The following is an 18,473-nucleotide window of genomic DNA, read 5'->3' on the forward strand; positions in this document are numbered from 1 at the left end:
CCATCGACTGGTCCAAGTACGAGCAGTGCACCGGAACAAACATGTACTGCAACTTATTTGACATTAAAAATGTGACGTCTCATTCCTCGGAAGCTTTCAACAGTTCTCGGCAGTGTCTTGACTCGCGACAATCCAAGCGATAGGCGATGCGAGGTCGATTGAGGAAAAGAAGCTGGGACGCTGGACAATTCGGGTTTTTTGTAAAGACATTGCGTTCAAGTAAAACGTTTCCTCTCATCACTATGCTGTAGCGCGTCAGAGGTGGAGGGTGGAGGGAACCGGTGTCTTGATTTCTAGACTAGACTGCACAAGCAAGCACATGAATAGACTCGGCGACCTTGGCATGTGACTTTTGGGAAGGATGCAACTATAACTATTCCAATGGTATTTTCAAACGAAAGCATGACCGGGGCATGTTTCCGGAATGGCGAGCAGTCTAGGAAAGGGGCAAAGGGCATTTCAAGGGTATCCCAACGCTTGTCCGCGTCAGAGAACGCGAGGACAAGGTGAGGAACGAGCGCACTCCGGCCGCCGCAGTTTGTTCATCTCCCGGCGGTGTGGAGGGATTAGATGAACGGTTATAGATTATGCTGCGCGCATCGCTCCGTGACAATTCATGAACGATGCCAGGAACAGGGGTTGAGCAGGGCGGGATCCGTGACGTAGCTCCGTCCACAAGTTGCTCAACGCCAAACAACGGACGAGGGGGAGTCCAAGCACCAACACGACAGTAGGCTCTACCTTGCGCTTCGTTCCATGCCAACTTGGCGCAAGAGTGCGTCCCATTCACCCAGGCGAGTGCGGCTGACAACACATCGTACGGATCACGATGTGCCGGGGCAAATCTTGCAGTTGCCATCATGATCGAGCCACGAGTTGCACTTGTGCCGTGTGACACGGTAACGGTATAGCAATTCCGTTTATTACAGGTCTGTCTTCTCCCGGCCCCCGTGGATCAGTCTCGTCAACCACCTCACGACGTACGTCTCAGCAATCTCTGCCGGGAGACGCTTCTTGTCTCCCTTGGCACGGCAAACAGCGCTGCTACATCGAGAAATGAATCCGGCGCGTTGGTCACTTGTTCTTGTGCCCGCTCTGCTTCGATTAGCAGCAGCGTTCGCACCCGACACATGCGCTGCTGATGATGGCGGCGGACTGGGGTGAGGAAAATCCATCCGTCTCTACGCCTGCAACCTGTCACGCTGGCGCAGTCGCATGGGCGGCGTGGCACAGCTCTCGGTGCTAATTGCTTTACAGCTACATTGTGGTGCTGCATCAGAACCAAACGGCAGAGCATTTCGAATCGCACATCCAATGGGTCCAAGCTATCCACGAGCAGAGCCTCCGCCAAACGGGCAGCAAGGACGGCAATGGTTCCAAAGTCATCATGGACACGTTTTGCGACAACGCCAGCTTTTTCTGCGCCTACCTGGCCGATGTTGGAAAGGACGTGATGAGAGAAATTGAGCGCAGCGAGGCTGTAGGTGCCGTGCCGCATCATCTGCCTGTACTGGCAAGAGAGACATTTTGCGCAGCGCTAACTTTTTTTCGTCCTCCTTCCTCTTCCTGTTCCCCAGGTCGACTTTGTAGAGCCGGACCGCTATGTCGAATTCGACATGGGGACAAATGACGATGAAGGCTACGACCCTTCTCAGTGGCAATACCTGGACGAGATGCCGCCCTCCGAGCCCGGGGACGAGGTTCCCAACGTGGACGAACCTCTTCTATGGAGGGCCAGGTAGCGTGAGGGCAGGTTGGAACGCGGCTGCAGAGAAAAAGGAACGAGGCCCCGTCGGACGCAGTTTCGTTGATGAAAAGAAGAGTTGTGCATTATAACAAGTGTTGCCCCCTGATTCACGCTGCGTACACGACGTGCGCAACTACAAGACGTGCTGTGAGCAAGCCCCAAACACATGGCACATGGCAAGCTGCAATGCCCAATGCCCAGAGGTTGCAGCTATCACGATGCCCTCGTAGGCCGCACCCACGCCCCGGGCATCAAGGCACAGAGGCGCGAGGCATCAACCCCTTGGTGCCTCGGGTCCTTGGGGCGAGGGAACTACCAGAGAAGCTCGGCACCGTACGGCATCCGATGCCAGTATGAGTTTGCGCCCCAAGCCCTCGTCCCTGTGGCCGGCCCCTGTAACGGTGATACTCTCGGTGTTACGACCTGGAGCGCGAGACTGTTGCGCATGGCAAGACGAGACGCATTTAATTTCATCGAAATATGAACCGCAACCACGCACCTGCACTAGGGGCGCAGGAACCAGCCTGTGCGCCGTACAGGGATGTCAGGACTAGTTTGCAAGGACGATTGTTCAATACGCAGGTAGCAGATGTATGTGACGATCCATGTCCCTACAGCGATAGCACCAGTGGTCTATAGGGAGTCTGTCACTCCTATGAACCAGGACTCCTGTGATAATGCTACTAATACGTCAGGCGCGCATGGTGGACGGAATTGTGGCGATGCACATGGTTAGTCTCTTTAGATGAAGGCCCAAAGGCATCTTTCAGAAGCAGACAAGAGGGAATGGGACACGGCCTTCCAAAGCGAAGTCCTTAAAAGATCTGCCAAACCGCACACGACTCGCCACGCTCAACGGCAGCGAGGTGTCATCGTCGGACGCACGGTTGCAATCCACCATTGATCACTGCCTTTCGAACATGAAAACCTCGCTCGTCCTCGCCGCGTCCTTCGGGCTGACTTTAGCCAATCTGAGACCAAGGCCGCCCGGCAAGGTGGCAGTCCAGGACTGGGCGCCTTGGAACCTCCGCGCCGTCTCGCATCGGTCGCCGCCGACGGCTCTCTGGCCAACCGCGTGGCGCAACTTCAAGTACAACTATCGTGACTGGGCCGGCGACGAGACCTACTACGTCTACGTCATGGACACGGGGATCCGAACCACGCACCAGGAGCTCGAGGGTCGCGCCGAAAACCTGTTCACCTTGTTCAAAACCGCCGACGGGGAGGACGACTTTGAGGACCGGAGCGGCCACGGCACCCACGTCGCCGGAATCGTCGCCTCCAAGGCGTACGGCGTGGCCAAGAAGGCTCGGGTGGTCTCTGTCAAGGTGCTCGACGAGTCCAATACCGGGCTGACTTCCCAGATGATCAAGGGGTTCCACGCTGCCGTCAACGACATCATCAAAAAGGGCCGCTTCAACAATGCCGTCGTCAACCTGTCCCTGGCGGGGCCCTGCTCCGCCGCCTGGAACGCGGCCGTCGACAGGGCCTTGAACCACCGCGACGGATCCAAGCCGGGGGCCGTCTTGACCGTTGCCAGCGCCGGCAATGAAAAGATGAATGCCGAGTCGTGCTCGCCCGCGTCGGCGAGCCGCGCCATAACAGTCGGGTCCATCCGGTCAGACTGGCGCATGGCCCCCTCGTCCAACTTTGGAGCCAAGGTCAACATTCTCGCTCCCGGGGCCAACATCGTCTCGCTCTCGCACGAGAGCGACTCTGAAACGGCCACCATGTCAGGTACCTCGATGGCGGCGCCTCACGTTGCCGCCCTGGCTCTGAACGCCATGTCCGTCTTCGGCAGAGCGAGCCATCAAGTCCCGTTGTTCCTCCAGGAGACTTGCACAAAGGACAAGGTCAAAGGCGACCTTCGTGGCTCGCCCAACGCGCTCGTGAACAACAACACCAAGAAGCAGTGATGCTGGTGGCCGCCGGTCCGACCTGCAACGTTGACGGCGATGCGAGGGCCATCCCCGATTCAGGGCGTGGTGTTGTCCGAGAATGTTGGAGTCTTCCGGCACTGAGGGTTCTGGGGAGAATCAAAAAGTCCTTTAATACAAAAGTCTGTATTGACAGTAATTGACCTCTTGCTCGGGGCTTCTGCCGAGCTCTCAGCATATAATCCCTGGAGCAGTTACACGAGAATTCTCGCGTCCGTCTCGTTGAGGATGCAAACAAACAGCACGTCGAACCCAGACGAGATGCCTGATGAGTACGAGGGAACCCCCCGGACGCGGTGACAGCACACTTGCTATTTCCAAGTCCGAGGACCCCGATGCGTGAGCAGATGGAAGCAATTGTGTGTCCGTGGCAAGGGTCGTCAATCTACGCTTATCTGGCTCGAAATGATGCCATGCTCGTCGTGCCCCAGAGCACGATTGTTCGCACTACTTTTCCCTGGGCCAGTTGCTCGGACTGCATGCGTCACGAGGCCAGTCGAGATGGACCGTGACTACAATCGCCGGCTCTTGGTCGATAATATGTCAAACCAAGACTGGTGCACGTACGTCAGGGGGAGGGATGCATTGTCCTCTCTTGGTTGCCCGGCTATCCTTTTGTAAGCTTGCCTGCAGCCGCTGTTTATGCTTGCGGCACCTAGAGCTTTGAACATGTATTTTTTTCTTGTTTCCTACTGTGGTATGTAATGTTACGTTACATTCTATAGTATATAATAACCATTTCATTACATCATGTAACGTTAATTCGCTATAACATTATAATATAAACATCATGGGTGCTGGTAGTGCTGGATCCCTCCACCTCGGACTGTTGGGCTAACAGGTATTTCAGTACGCGAGTATTGAACAGGCTGCCCTTTGCTCGCTCTATCGGCGCTACCGAGTATACACGCAGTCAAAGAGATAGGCCATGTCCCGCTCGCTAGGTCGGGCATGAGCCCAGACTATGACATTATCGAAATCTATATTGTCAAGTTGTATCAAGATGTGCTCTATCGTGTTCAAAAATGAACCTTGAAGCGATGCTTTTCATTTCCCGGGCATATCTGTAGCGCAAGTAACAAGGTGCCACGCACTATCAGTGCATTTAGTCTATAATTCATGTCGTCGCCTGCAGTGCTGAAACGGTAAATGGGCAGAATGTTATCCCCTCGATGAAAAGCCGAAGCGCTCCGGGTCCTGGCTCATGGCTTCAATGACAAACTCGGTGCACGGAGTAGCACATCGAGTATCACGGGTCAGCAGTGTCCGTAGGAATTGCCCGGTGAACGCACGAGTATAGCTTCATCCCCGACGCGAAGGGCTCGGTCTCGGCGTTGGCCCAATACGCTTGACCCGTTTGGCCTACGGCTGTGCTTCGACTTGCACCACCATTCGTGCCTCCATCTTCGGGGCCTCTACGCTTTGAAAATGCCGCTGAAAGAAATTGATATCCCAGCAAGTTGTAGAGTCACTGTCATGTAATGGACCAGCTCAACGAGCCGTGGCAGCCTTGGGAACAAGCTGTCTTTTTTTTTTTTTGCTCAATTGCTACTCACTTTTCTTTTCAAGAATTAGCGTGACGCCTGTTGACGCCCGTGACGCTTGTCATGACGCTTGTCATGTCTACTTGGTGGCGTTTGTACTGACGCGAGTCAAAGATTGACCTCAAAACATACCCTTATTGTCGCACACAAGCGAGCACGTCTAAGCCTTGACATGTGTCTGGCCTGTTATTGACCGTCATCTGCAGCTTGTCGGCGGCAATGAATCCCATCTCCAGCCAGGCATATAACGGACCGAGGGTGTAGATAAGGAGGGCTCCGCGACTCCCAAAGGTGCCTTTGCCTCTCCGAAAAAACCGGACGTATCCTCAAGCCCATCATCCTCCAGCACGTACGTATCCAATGCCGGCCCAAGTGGCCTACTCGTGTCCAACTCGCGGCGCACAAAGTTCAACAGTCGACGGCCCTTGGCGCCACAACACAACATCCGCCGTCTTCGTACAAACTCCACAGGCTTGGCTTTGGCTTGCGCGAGGACAAACCGTGACTCCACCTGGAGCTCGTCAAACTGCCACGACATCCGTAACCCGGCCGCTTCCGACTTCTCTCTGCCTCGACGAGAGCTGCGTCCGTAGCGGTGTCACAAAGGGCCTCCAGCAAAGCGCGGACAAGACGCAAGACGACTCACACTCGGCCGTGCTGCCGTCATCATCACCGTCGAGCTGGACCCGAGGCACAAGTCCGATGCATCCGATTCGCGGCAGAGCCCTGCACTGGGCCGTGACGGGTAGGTCGTCGGGGACAACACGAACACCATCAACCTTGACAGCAACACCACGGAGGCCGGGTGACCAGTGCTGACGCCGCCGTGCAGCTGCCAGTTGTCAGGCCTTTCTGCTCCTGGGCTACGACCAAGGAGTCATGAGCGGGCTCGTCGGGGCGGACAACGAGTTTGGCCAACAGTTCAACCACCCCGATGCCAGCCTGCAAGGAATTCGTACGTCGATGCAGTTGCTTGACGGCGTCTTGTCGACTAACCGCCCCCGCCAGTGACATCGATATACGACATAGGCTGTGCGGCCGGCTGTCTCTTTGCCTTCTTCTTCGGCAACCGCCTCGGGCGCAGGAGAATGATCATCGTCGGCGGCACCGTCATGATCGTGGGCACCGTCCTGCTCGGCTCCTCATACAGCGTCGCCCAGTTCCTGGTCGGGAGAATCGTGACCGGCGTCGGCAACGGGATGAACAGCAGCACCGTGCCGACCTACCAGAGCGAAATGGCCCCTTCCAAGCACCGAGGTCGACTGCTGTCCGCCCAGGGGACCGTCACCATCGTCGGGCTGTGCATAGCATACTGGATGGACTACGGCCTCAGCTTCGTGCAGAACCCGATCCAGTGGAGGCTGCCCATCAGCTTCCAGGCCTTCTTTGCCATCTGCCTCGTGATGCAGATCATGCATCTGCCAGAGACCCCTCGCTGGCTTTGCCAACAGGACCGCCGGGAAGACGCCGTCGCGGTCCTGACGCGCCTCCAGCCTGATGCCGGAGCCCCGGGGGCCGCGCAAACGCTGCGTCGGTCCCTCTTGGAAATCGAAACGGGAATCGCCATGGAGTCGGCCGGGGGCCCGTTCCGCTACAGGGAACTGATGTCCGGGGGCAAGATCCAGAACCTGCGCCGCATGATCCTGTGCGGCCTGGTCAACATGCAGCAGCAGTTCACGGGGGCAAACATGATCAACTACTACGCGCCGGTTGTCTACCAAAACGCCATGCATTTGACCCGCAACATGTCGCTCATCCTCGGAGGCTGCACCGCCATTGTCTATCTGATCGGCTCATTCATCCCGCTCTGGACCATGGACCGCTTTGGGCGGCGCATCTCGCTCATGGTCTCGGCTGCCGGGCTCTCCTTCTGCTTCGTCATGGTTTCAATCCTGCTCTCGGTCGGAACGCAGGGCTGCGCATACGCCGCCACCTCGTTTGTTTTCATCTTTCAAGTCTTCCTGGGCGTCGGCTATTTGCCCGTGCCGTGGTGAGTCGCCCTCGTCCCGCCTCCTCGCCCTTCCGCCGCCCCGTGGTGGTAGCTCATCATGCCCAGGTTCTACCCGAGCGAGGTGACCACAACCCGGATCCGCGCTCGTGGCCAAGCCTTTGCCGGCTTCGTCAATTGGATGTGTGTTTGTACGTCGTCCCTGTGGCCCCTGCAGCTCCCCGAGACGGCATTTTGACCGGTTCCGTCCACGAGCAGTCATCGTCGTTCAGATCACACCCATCGCCATCGACAACATCGACTGGCGAACCTTTATCATCTTTGCGTGCCTCTGCGCATCGTGGGTGAGTGCCGGGCGCGGCCCAACCATCAGGCTGTAGAGCCATGCTGAGCGGTGCCACTAGATACCCATGGTGTACTTCTTCTTCCCTGAAACCAGCCGTCTCGAACTCGAGGACGTTGATCACCTGTTTGAGAATGGCGGCATCACGGGCGGCGTGTTCGCGTCGAGAGGTCGGCCAGTACGACCGGGCTACCACCAACGGCAAGCTTGTCAGAGTCTAGGTACGGTTATTCTTCATTTATAGAAACTAACTATTATTTTTAAGTATTTCTTTTTTAATAATTTTTTCTCTCTATTAATAGTGAATAATGTAATAATTGCTTTATTATTAGTATGTTTAATTTCAGCATTACTTACATATATTCTTCTTAAAAAAATACGTCTTCTTTTTAATAATATGAATTTCTTAGATCCTATATATTTATGGTCCTTGAAATATAAATTAAAATAACTTTGAATGATTTTATTGATATTTATATCATTCATTGGTATATTTTTTAAATTATTTTTATTATAAGAATAAACAACATTTTTTCATTCTTTTGAGAAAGAAGGTAAATATTTAATTTTTCCTATATCTCCTACTTTGTTTTTTAAAGCAACAGTTTTAGAATTATTCTTTAAATTGTTAGTAAATATTTTCATAAATTCTTTATTCTTAAATTTCTTTTATTTTTTTTTAATATGGATAATAAAAATGTTGGGTAGTATTAAAAGGATTATTGTTAATTGCATAATACTCACCTTATAGTCGTTGAACGTTTTTATCTTAAATTTATGCCAAGATAAACTTCGCTTCAAGTTTACTATTATAAGTAATTCTTGAAATTTACCCAATTTATATTAATAATTTTATAAGTAACAAAAGTTATAGCTTTCGCCTACTGTACAATATAAAATATTAAAGGACAAACATCCCTAGCGTAGCTTTTCCAATAATCCAAGATCTTTCCTTGTTGCATCTTGTGATCCTATGCCCTGCTTACGCAACTGTAAGATTTGTAGATAATCAAACAGTAAGGCAGGATTAAGCCGTTGAGCTTTTTAGATATTCTAATCATAACTATCTATAAGATAGCTAAAAAATATTCGAAAAGCTTATGTTTCCATAATATCTTTAATATCTCTAATTTCTATATAGTGAAAATCCTACCTAATTTTAACTATATTTACAATAAATGCAAATATAATCAATTGTATATGATTAAGAATAGTTCAACTATTCTTAATAGCAAACAAAATATTTATAAATTTTTAGACACTCCTGTTTACTCTTTACAGGGTCTGTGCCCCACATAAACTGTCCCCTAGCGATAGTTCCTTACCAAAGGGTACTTACTATATTTATTATAGTAAGTTGAATTAGGCTGATTTACTAGTATAAGCATACAGACTATAATTTAACAAATTGGCTCAGTAAAGCCACATAAATTACAATCTACTCATACTCCTAAATCAATTCATTCATATGAAAGAAAAATAAAGGTTTCTCATGGTCATAAATCAATTACCTTATAATCTGAAAATTGTCTATCATAATCTATAATTAGTGACAGTAAAGCTGCATAGGGTCTGGCGAGATAGGTTGTTTTATTACTAAAATTTCCCCCTCCAAGAACCGTACGTGCAACTTTCATCGCATACGGCTCAAACACTTATTTGACTATAGTCAAATATAAAATTTTTATTTATAATTTGTTTTAGATTATAATAATCTAATTATTTTTAATTTACCTGATGGTTCAAGTAAATTATTATTTAACAGAAATCTTCCTATATTCATACCTAATTTAATATTAATAATATTTTCTTTACCTTTTAAAGTTTTATGGGCATTCTTATGTTTTAAATTTATTATTTTTTTCAATCTAAATAATCTAAATGTTTAGATCCTACTAAAGGATAATTATCAAAATGAGGTACAATTATATTAATTAAATCATCTATTTTATTCACAGTAAATTTATAAGCATTATATTTACGATTATCAACATTTATATTTCCACAATTAAAAAAATCTTATAAATCTTTTATTATTATTGAATGATCCTTTTGAGTTACTTTAAAAGAAGCATGAACTTTAGTAGATTTAGAATTGTAATTTAAACTGAAATTTCCTTCAGCCTCTGTAATACCTGTTACCCATCAAGGTGATAGTTTATTATTATTTTCCATTATTATTATTATTTCTTAGTTTTAAAAGGATCATTTTTATCTAAATGATCCTGTATAGTACTTACTATATTATTACGTTTATTAAGAATATCCTGTTCATTTTTTCAAATATCTTTAATAAGCGTATTTTTATCTTCCTCAGATAAAAAACCACTCTTTAATAAACTTTCCAAAGATTTCTTATCCTCCTCTAATAATTTTCTTTTTTTATCTAAAGAAAATAATTCTTTATAAGCTTCTTTACGTTTATGATAAATATCGTTAACTGTTTCATTTCCAATCATAGTATTTAACATATTACCTAAAAAAGGCATAAATATAGGATCACGACCACTATTTTCTAATATTTGGTCCATAGCTGCACCTAATCCTAATCCTATTCCAATATTAGGAAGTTGATCACAACTTCCTTTAATACATCATATAAATTTAGTAGCTATTGTAGCTATTTTATCTAGAGGTGAATTTCTAATATCTAATTTGTCACTTTTTAATACTTTATACATATAAATAATTCTATGATAAGTTATAAAACAATGATAAACAAAGAAAAAAAATGTAAAGAAAAAAAGAATATAAATAAAAAAATTAGGAAAAAGAAGACTTTTTTTAGTTAATATTAAAACAGTAGAGATACCCCCTATTACTCTAATAATACGAATTATAGGGTTCATTGTAAATTTAAGAATATTTTCAGGTAAAGTAGGAGTTTTTCAACCTACTTTTAATCCTAATAAAATTCTTTGTAAAATTGTTCTTTTTTTATTCTTCATTCATAATATTTTTTATGTACCAATATGGTACCCATGCTTAGCCTTATTTTTTTTTATAAAAATTTTATATTTGGAATATAATAAATGCCAGTTCTAAGTCAGCATTCTTTCGAATTAGTTAAATAACCTATTTCCATCATTACAACAGAACATTCGCTTTTTAGAACATCCTTTACCCACCAATGTATATTTAATTTTACAATTAAACTTCCTTAAATTAATTAAGGACATTCTTGGGCTTACCTAGTTTACTTAATAACACTCTAATTATTACCTTAGGATTTCACTATACGTAAGTTGATAAAAGATCCATTAATAAATAAACGAGAACTTATTTATACAATCAACATTAATCTAATATTTTTAAAGCCATCTCTAATTAAATATTAGATCCTAGTTTTACGCTTCAAACGTGAATTCAAAAAATTTATCCATAGTAATATAGCTCACCTCCCTGATAGGCAGGATTTTACGGGCTTCACACAAAAAAATTACTTTAAATGCATGCCGCATGAGCTCAGATAATGGATTATCAGACGGGGTTTCACCATATTGTTATTAAGCACTTTCTAGTCGCACTCTCGTCTAACTAGAGGTAAGCAGTATCTGCACTGCTATTCCAATTTCACTGAGTCAATCATAGAGACAGCTGTTGTATCGTTACACCATTCATGCAAGACCGCATTTAACGGCCAAGGCATTTCGCTACCTTAGGACCCTCACGTTAAGGCCGCCTTTAACCGGGGTTTCCGTCGACATCAAATAGTAGTATATTCAATTATCTCTGTTAACCAGCCGGCACCGGGCAGATATCACACTCTATACTTAGATTTTTGATCTTTCAGCAGAGTGCTGTGTTTTAATTAAACAGTCGTACAACATTATTTCATGCTTCTTCCTCTTTACTTGATATTAATCAAGAATAATGAGCCCTCCTTATTCCGAAGTTACGGTAGTCAATTTGCCGAGTTCCTTTATGATTGTTAGCTCATTTACGCCTTCGTATTCTCTACTAGCTTACTTGTTTCAGAGTCTAGGTACGGTTATTCTTCATTTATAGAAACTAACTATAAATATATTTACTATTTTTCCAGTACATTTTATACTAAAATGTCGTCCTTAGTAAAAAAGATTTTCTCATCGTTTAAATCTTTAGATATTATAAACTTAGAGGCCGTTACTTAAATATATCCATAAGCTTAAGGCGGAAAATTTTCTTTTAGTTACTCATGTCACCATTCTCACTTGAGTTAAATCGTTATCATTCTATTTAAAAAATAAAATTCATAATTTAACTCAACGTTCTGCTACCCCATTGAATTATAATAATACTATTGTTATAATGTATAATGGACAAGGTTTCGGTATATTGTTTAGATCCGTTATATTTTCGATGCTTTTATAACTTAACAAGCGCTCTGTTACGCACAGCAATCAGATTTATCATCGGAATACAAAATTGAATTTTTGTGGGTTTAAACTATATTGGCTTGTCATTTTATTTAGCTAATTTTATTTCCTTTATTTTAGATATACCTTCTTCAGTTAAATGCTTTTTATCACTAATGATAGAAGCTACTGATTTAAAGTTTTCAAAATCTCTTTGTTTAACTCCTAATAAAGGATATTTGTTGAAAAAAGGTATTATTCTTTCTACTATATCACTAAACTTAGTAACATGAAAATCTAGAATATCATTTCGTACTGATAAATAACCACATTGTAAATAGTTTATTATGTTTTCCATTAATAACTTATCTTTGCTATGTTGAGTTATCTGAAACCTTAATCCTACTTGATACCCTAATTTATTAGCAGGAGAGTTTATTAGTCTAATCATAAAATTACCTTCTCCGCTAACAAAACCTAGTAACCATTCAGGGTTAGGTATTTTATTATTTGGTTGTACACGATTAACAGGGACAATATCAGGGAATGTTTCTTTTAAAGTTAGATTAAGACCTCAGTTACTAGATGCTTTTAAAGCTATTAATTTTAATAAACCATCATTAGTTAAATGTTGTTTATTACGAATTAATTCATATGCTTCTTTAAAAAGCTGATAGTCCCCATACTTTTGAGTAATTAAGGGGTATCTATCAAAAAACTTTATTATAAATTCTATATCTTTTATCGAAGATACTTGGTATTCATAAGCCTCAATACGAGATTTATAAATTTTTCCTACTTTCAAGTTTTTCTTAAGTAACTCTAATAGATTTTCATCTCTTTTATGCAAAGACAATTGGAAATAAAGTCTAGTTTTAAAAGGTATATTATTATCTTTAAAATTTTTATTCTTTAATATAGAAATTCTAAAACATCCTTCTGCGTCTACAAGTCCTGTTAATGTATAAGGAGATAATTGATAATTTGTACTTAAATTGCTGCAATATCTTACAAATTTTGTATTCCCTAAGAAAGGATTCTGACTTGATAATCTCTTTCAAGACCCATTAGAGTACACCTTAAACACATTGCTGTGTCAACTACCGTCTACTCGTTGCTCTTTTACAAATAAGCTTTTACCATTATTTGACTTAGATCCGCGATATCCCATTTCATTTTCATTCATATTTTGACTTGTTACTATACCTGAGGAATTACTTCAGCCACTCATATATTTTCATATATGGTTTAGTATCAAAATCTTTAGGGAGTCCCCGGAGTTTGATAGTTTCACCCACATAGATGACTTCCTACATCATCTAGCAGGTCATAAAATTATGGCTGCTTCTAAGCCTATCTCCTTGTCGACTTTAATAAAAACCTTCTTAATTTCACTCAACTAATAATTTAGGAACCTTAACTCTTGTTCTGGGCTGTCTCCCTTTCGACATACAACCTTATCATTCTATGTCTGATCATTCAAAATACATCTTTACCATTCCGAGTCTACATACTCACTGATAAAACCTTCATGGTCCCCCAATTTGTACAATATAAAACGTATAAAACGCCTTGTCTGAGATTAAATTCTGTACCTGCTAAGATGTTTATTTAAATTGCCTACTATTATAGGTTTCGCAGAAAACCAGCTATCCAAGTCAGTGTTGTCTTTCACTACACCTACCACAGTTCTTCGGAGATTTTTGCTACAATCACCCGTTCGGACTTTTATAATCCTGACTATGGTAAAATCACCTGGCTTCGGGTCTAACTTTAGACACTTATTCGTTATTTCAACCTTCGGTTTAACTACGCATGCTAATACAGCTCGCATCTAATGTTAACTTGGTGACCCATTATGCAAAAGGTACGTTCTTTTTATCGAACTGCTTATAAAACTACTATTTTTATTTTTGTTCCCTCATGGTACTTTTCACTATCGCTTATGTATTATATTTAGCCTTTGAGGAAGGTTCCCCAAGATTTAAACAGTTTTGAGACCGTTCTACTTTTTAGGCTCCTCTACTTTTGCTCACGCTATTCATAGAATCTCTTTTGATTTCTTTTCCTGAAGTTACTAAGATATTTCAATTCACTTCGTTTAGTATTGAATTTCTCTTAGAGTTTATATATTTATAAGATTTTTATCTTATTTACATAACTAATTCTCTTTAATACATAGCTTAAATTCCATAATAGTTTCTTTATATACTTATATATTTATAATTAATAATTATATATCAGTTTTCTTCTTTAATACTATATTTCTAATAGTTCTAAAAATCGGATGATCATCCAAATTGTCAGATCAGAGAGAATTGCACTCTCATAACCTTCTCCCAAAGAAGATATTTTACTGATTAAATCATGATCTGTTATGACTCTAAAAGTCATAATATATTTATTCTTAACTAGATAATTTGTAACTATATTTACTACAATAACCTTTACTCATAGTTATATTCCTTATTTTTAAATATTTAGCCGCACTAGTCATAGTAAGGAAATTTAGAATAAAAAGATTCTGATCAAAAACGTCGAAAAGTAAAATTAGTAGATATAGTAGGACCATATCTGCATAAATCTATGTTATATAAAATTTAATTATAGTTAATAATAAAGATATATCAATGAATAATAAAATAAAAGATATATTATAATGTAAAGTTATAGTTATTATTAGCGACATCGTTGTAAACGATCAACTAAGCAGAGCTAGCTTAAAGATCGTCGGTTATTTTTAGGTTTGAATAAATCAATATAATACTGTTCTCTGTTTATTAATATTTCTTTATCACAATATTCAAGAATCTCCAATTTAAAACTAGCGTAACCATATCTTAATAATGCCCTATGTATAAGACTAAAATCCTTTTTTAATTTATTATTTAAAGCAATTGAAGAAAAGTAGTGTTAAATCTGGACGACAATAATACAACCTCCTACATATATTTTATTATTAGTTAAATTAGTTCACATATATACCTTTCTCTGTTTTCTTTAAAGAGGTTTAATATAAAGAATATTTGTGTATATAACTATTGGTTTTATACTTGTCATATTTATTTATTTTGCAATTATAAAAAGAGCTTTAAAGGGTTGAATTTATTATATATGTAGACAATACAATAATGTATTAAACTTGTCTTTCATAGATATAAAATAATGTCTTGTTAAAGTATTTTAAATTATTTATATAAATTTTTCTTAGAATAGTTTCTATATCTTTAATATTTACTTTAACAAATCTATTATGTACTAGATATCTATATTTGATTGTAATATAATGTACATATCTAGCATATAAATACCCATAACTTGAATAAAGAATTCCGTTTGGATTATCTTTAGAATATTTACAATGATTAATGAATAATCATTCTTTCATGTCTATAGTATTTGTAAGGATTATTCAATAAATCTAGAATTTATATCTCAACCTGTCTTCTACTAGGATATCAGTTTTCTTTATCGTATTCTTTTAAATTTCTTTAACGATTGGTGATAAATTCTTCTCATTAAAACATAATTCATAAATACTTGAAGTATAACAATACACTATATTACTAAAGAAAGAAAGATAAAATATAGCTATTATAATTATTACTATAAACAAAATTTTAAATTTTTATAGAACATTTTTATATATTTTATATTTTAATCTAAAGAGCCTTCTTATTACTCTAGACAAGAATGCTAAGATTCTAATCAAAACTTTTAAAGTTAAGCCTTTTTACCTAATAAATTACTCTTAATCTAACAAAGAATTTAAATAAATTCTGAAAGTTTTGGAAACAACCTAGAATTAAATCCAATTTTATCTAACTTACTTAGTAAAGCAAACTAGAATTAGAAAAATAACTATTGTCATATTTAATTAGCGAATTTTTTGATATAATTCTCGTAAATCATGCAAAATATAGTATTACACTAATTTTATAGAAAGAAAAAATCCTTAGATGAAGATAAAAACTATAAATGTTGCAAACCCTAAATAGAAATTCAATTTAAATATTCTGTAAACACATTTATTCCTAACTAATGATTTGTTAAATGTTTAAAAATAAAACTTACACTAAATATAAGTATCATTTTACTAATAGTTACTATAAATTTAGCTTGTGCAGTTCGAATAAAGAATTTAATAGACATATTTTTCATTTTAGGTATTTCTTATAAATTCTTTATTAGATTGAATTTTATTAAAAGGATTATTTTTATCTTCCAAATAATCGTTTATTTCTCTTCATCTTTTTACTTATTTCTGTAACTTTATTTCTTTTCATACACTCAATCCAAGTTTTATACCTGGTTTATTTTCTGAATATTTAAGTTGGTTAATGTTTTCATAAATCTTTAAATTTACCTTTATGTCCATTGATATCTTTTTTTTTCATATATATGTTATTTATTTAGTAAATAAAAATGTTGAATATAAAATGATACAGGGTCAGAAGAATTACATAGTGTTTAATACCTATAGATATTAAACCATTCGTACATCTAGTATTTAAATGAATTTCCATATATGTATAAGGATATACAAGATCATGATTTATTGCATCAATTAATTTATTTTTAGTACCCAAGATCCAAATTAGAACTTTTTAAATTACTATTTTTCCGAATTTCAATTTAAAATCCAAATAATAATAATGAAATCATCCATTACTATGATCTCCTATTCAAGGTGCTCTTTTTAAAATAGTTACTCGTTCATCGTAGTAATCTGAAGGTCTATTATTTTGTCTCGATGTTTGACTAGTATTATTTCTAGGTGTTCCTCCCTCCATAAAGGTCAATATCTGATAATACTTCATTATCATCAAAATTTTGCGGTGACGCAATAGTAAGATTATCTTTTTAATTAAGGTTTTGTATCTCACTTTTACTTAAATTGTAATTATATATATTATAATCGAGATAAGGTTGTATAAACAGATAATTTATACTACAACTGATAAATCTAAAAATACATACAATCTTACAATCTAAATATTCTAATATCGAATCCTAAAATTGAATAAGTGAATAATTGGTTTTTTAATGAAGGGTTTCTGGCTACACCTAAGATTAAACATCCGAATACTACACCGATTCCAACTCCAGCTCCTGCTACACCTACTGTAGCTAATCCTGCTCCTAATATTTTTGATGATTGTAACATAATACTTGTAGAATATTAAAAATAAAAATCTCGTAAATTGTTATGCTTTTTAGTTAGAAATGTAAATTTCACAAAATAATAAAGACATACTTGTCTTATTTTTGATGTATTAATTAAAGTTTATTAATTTATGATTATTTGTTTTCTATAAATGTGTTAACAAAATTTTTTGATTTGTTAAAATAGTTGTAGGATTGTCTACTATCTATTTTTAAGGCTCCCTTACCTAATTCAAATACGAATCCTGCAGTAATAATACCTATAAATAGTAATACTATAATTAAACCATATACACCGTTTTCATATCCACTCATTCCAACATTATTATATCACTGTATTTACTTGTAGGTAAATAGTATAATATATTACTTAATCTACTATTATAACTATTTAATATAGCCATATAATAAGGTAATAATTGAAATAATGCATAAGCTCTATTCTGTCCTAAGAAACTATGAAAACCACACTCGAATATACTATATTTTTCTTGATACGTTTAAACCAAATTTCTCATATTTATAAATTAACATTTTGATTTTAAACTTATTTTCTATTCGTATTCATCTTATTACGGATTTGTTTTATTTTATTTAATCCTTCTAAAGTTAAATGCGATTTATTTTCCATTAATCTTATTATTTCACTAAAATCTGAAAGGTCTAAACTTTTATTGCCTTTTAAGGGATATTTAGCAAAAAAAGGAAGAATAATATCTCTTAAGCTAGAAAATTTCGTTATTTTAAAATCAATAGTACCTCTAGAATCTAAACTTGTATTACTATAGTTAGGAATTTTATTCATAAGCTTTATAGAATAATTTATGTAGCTGATTACACAGCAATTTACGGATAGTCAGATTTGAACTGACACACGCTGAGTGGAAATCAGAAAGTCTACCGTTAACTCATACCCGTTTAGAGAATAAATTCTCTAGTATTTTGTTTTAAGATCCTCAATTATTTGGAGCTATCTCCGTACTTTCTAATATTTTTAGCTAGATCTTTAGCCATATCCGATAACTTTTTATCATCAGCATTTCTCATTTCATTAAGACCTTTTTTAAGGTCATTGAAATCGTCTTTATTGAATTGTGTACTATTACTATCTAAGGTTTTTTCAGCTTGATCAAAAATTTCTCTAACTGCACTGTGTTGCTCTTTAAATTTTTCTAAATCTTTAGTTTGTCGTTTAATTTCGTCTAACAAACTCTGACCTTCCGGAACTTGCCTCTTCACCAAAAAGTAGACACCATTACCTATTAATGGAGTAAATACTTTTTTTTGACCTCCGGCTTCTAAAATTTGGTCTATTAAAAAACCTGATCCTACTAAACCTAATCCTGCAGATCCTACCTCACAACCAAACTTTCAACAATGAAACAATTTAGCTGCAGATGTAGCAAATTTATCTAAAGGCGAATTACGAACTTCTAATTTCCCGCTTTTTC

General features: G+C 39.2%; 2 protein-coding genes across 2 annotated transcripts; both read left to right on the forward strand.

Annotated features, from left to right (window-relative positions):
• Window positions 1-1,056: 1,056 nt before the first annotated feature.
• On the forward strand, window positions 1,057-1,742 carry MAM_06185 (Proteinase inhibitor I9, subtilisin propeptide; the record flags this gene model as incomplete). Its single annotated transcript, XM_040824983.1, has 3 exons — window positions 1,057-1,160; window positions 1,258-1,480; window positions 1,578-1,742. 3 exons carry the CDS (start codon window positions 1,057-1,059, stop codon window positions 1,740-1,742), a joined length of 492 nt encoding a protein of 163 aa, XP_040677146.1.
• A 925-nt stretch (window positions 1,743-2,667) lies between these two features.
• MAM_06186 (subtilisin-like protease PR1F) lies at window positions 2,668-3,663 on the forward strand (the record flags this gene model as incomplete). The annotated part of the gene is made up of 1 exon (XM_040824984.1): window positions 2,668-3,663. One exon carries the CDS (start codon window positions 2,668-2,670, stop codon window positions 3,661-3,663), a length of 996 nt encoding a protein of 331 aa, XP_040677147.1.
• Window positions 3,664-18,473: the final 14,810 nt, after the last annotated feature.

This window comes from Metarhizium album (genome assembly GCF_000804445.1).
Source record: "Metarhizium album ARSEF 1941 chromosome Unknown scaffold_18, whole genome shotgun sequence".
Taxonomy (NCBI): Eukaryota; Fungi; Ascomycota; class Sordariomycetes; order Hypocreales; family Clavicipitaceae; genus Metarhizium; species Metarhizium album.